Raw genomic sequence first — 1442 nt, 5'->3', positions numbered from 1 at the left:
CGGTCGCGTATCCTATGCCGACCGAAGATCAATCGCCTTCGACGAACGAAATCGACGTCTCTTTCACAACGAGCGTCGGCATCTCGCCCATCGTCGAAATGCGAGTGGTGAAGGAGTGGCGAACCTTGTTCGTGGGCGCGAATAACTCGGCGTTCGTGTTCGATCTCGATCGAACTCTAGAATCCTCGACGGCTACGAAGTTAGACTGGATGCCGGACTCGGTCGACAAGAAGAAGTGCAGATTGAAAGGGAAGGAAGAACACGACTGCCAGAACTACGTGAAAATCGTAACTCCGGATTTAACGAACGGTCGAGTGTTGATTCGCGGAACCAACGCTCAGAAACCGAAGTGCATTCATGCCGAGATGTCGAACTTATGGAGTGGTTGGAGGAGAAGGAACGCGACGGACGGCCTGTACAATTGTCCGTTCGCCGTTGATCAAAAGGTAACTTCCGTCTTCGCGGAGGGTAGCCTGTACGCCGGGACAGTCGCCGATTTTAACGGCAGGGATTCCGCACTGACGAGGTCGATGGGCAACGCCGTTCCTCTCATAACCAAGAGGCACGATTCGTTGTGGCTGAATCACCCGAAATTCGTCGGTTCGTTTGTAGAGGGAAGAGAAGTGTTTTTCTTCTTCCGAGAAGTTTTCGTAGAAAACTGCGAGAAGATTTACCGTTTGCGAATCGCTCGCGTTTGCACCGATGACAAGGGAGGCAGAACGATACTGGACTCCAGCTGGACGACTTTTCTGAAGGCGCGACTCGACTGTTCGTTCCGAGGGGAATTTCCGTTTCGCTTCAACTACCTGCAGGACGTCGTGCGGACCGTCCGCGGAGGAAAGGTCTTCTACTACGCAGTTTTCACGACGGGGGAACACGAAATACCCGCCTCGGCCATCTGCCGTTTCGGCCTCGACGACATAAGGGACAACTTCGAAAGAGGTCCGTTCTTTCGACCGACGGCGCCTTGGGGACGCATCCCGGACGAGGACGTTCCGGACAACAGACCGGGCGATTGTTCGGTCGACTCGACTCTACTCTCGTACGAAGATCTAAACTTCGTGAAATCCCACCCGTCGCTGTACGAACCGGTCGGAAGTGGGGACCCGCTCTTTACGCTCGTTCGACAAAACTACAGGTTGAAGACGTTGACCGTGACTGAGACCGGTAACCGTACGGTCGTTTTCGTCGGAACGGACGACGGTCGAGTCTTGAAATTGGTGATGTCGGAAAAACGGGCCATCCTTCTGTACGTCATGCGCGCGACGGAGCAACCGATCACGAACGCCGGGTTGCACGGGAACTTTTTGTACGTAACCTCTACCGATCGACTTTACGAAATCCCTCTTCAACGGCATTGCCGACTCCTGAACGATAGCACCCGCAAGCAAGATCCGCATTGCAGTTTGATGTCGACGAACGCCGGCGTCGAGTTGGAACCA

At 54.4% G+C, this 1442-nt stretch overlaps 1 protein-coding gene across 1 annotated transcript; it reads left to right on the top strand.

Moving 5' to 3' along the window:
* Positions 1 to 98: 98 nt before the first annotated feature.
* LOC117102233 (semaphorin-1A-like) lies at positions 99 to 1167 on the top strand (the record flags this gene model as incomplete). Its single annotated transcript, XM_033242455.1, has 1 exon — positions 99 to 1167. A coding segment is annotated over exon 1 (1069 nt), but the record flags the coding sequence as incomplete, so codon positions are not given.
* Positions 1168 to 1442: the final 275 nt, after the last annotated feature.

Source organism: Anneissia japonica, unplaced genomic scaffold, assembly GCF_011630105.1.
Source record: "Anneissia japonica isolate Jap-2015-1 unplaced genomic scaffold, ASM1163010v1 scaffold44615_len1442_cov85, whole genome shotgun sequence".
In the NCBI taxonomy this organism is placed as follows: domain Eukaryota; kingdom Metazoa; phylum Echinodermata; class Crinoidea; order Comatulida; family Comatulidae; genus Anneissia; species Anneissia japonica.
This window is presented reverse-complemented; position numbering and strand designations above follow the sequence as displayed.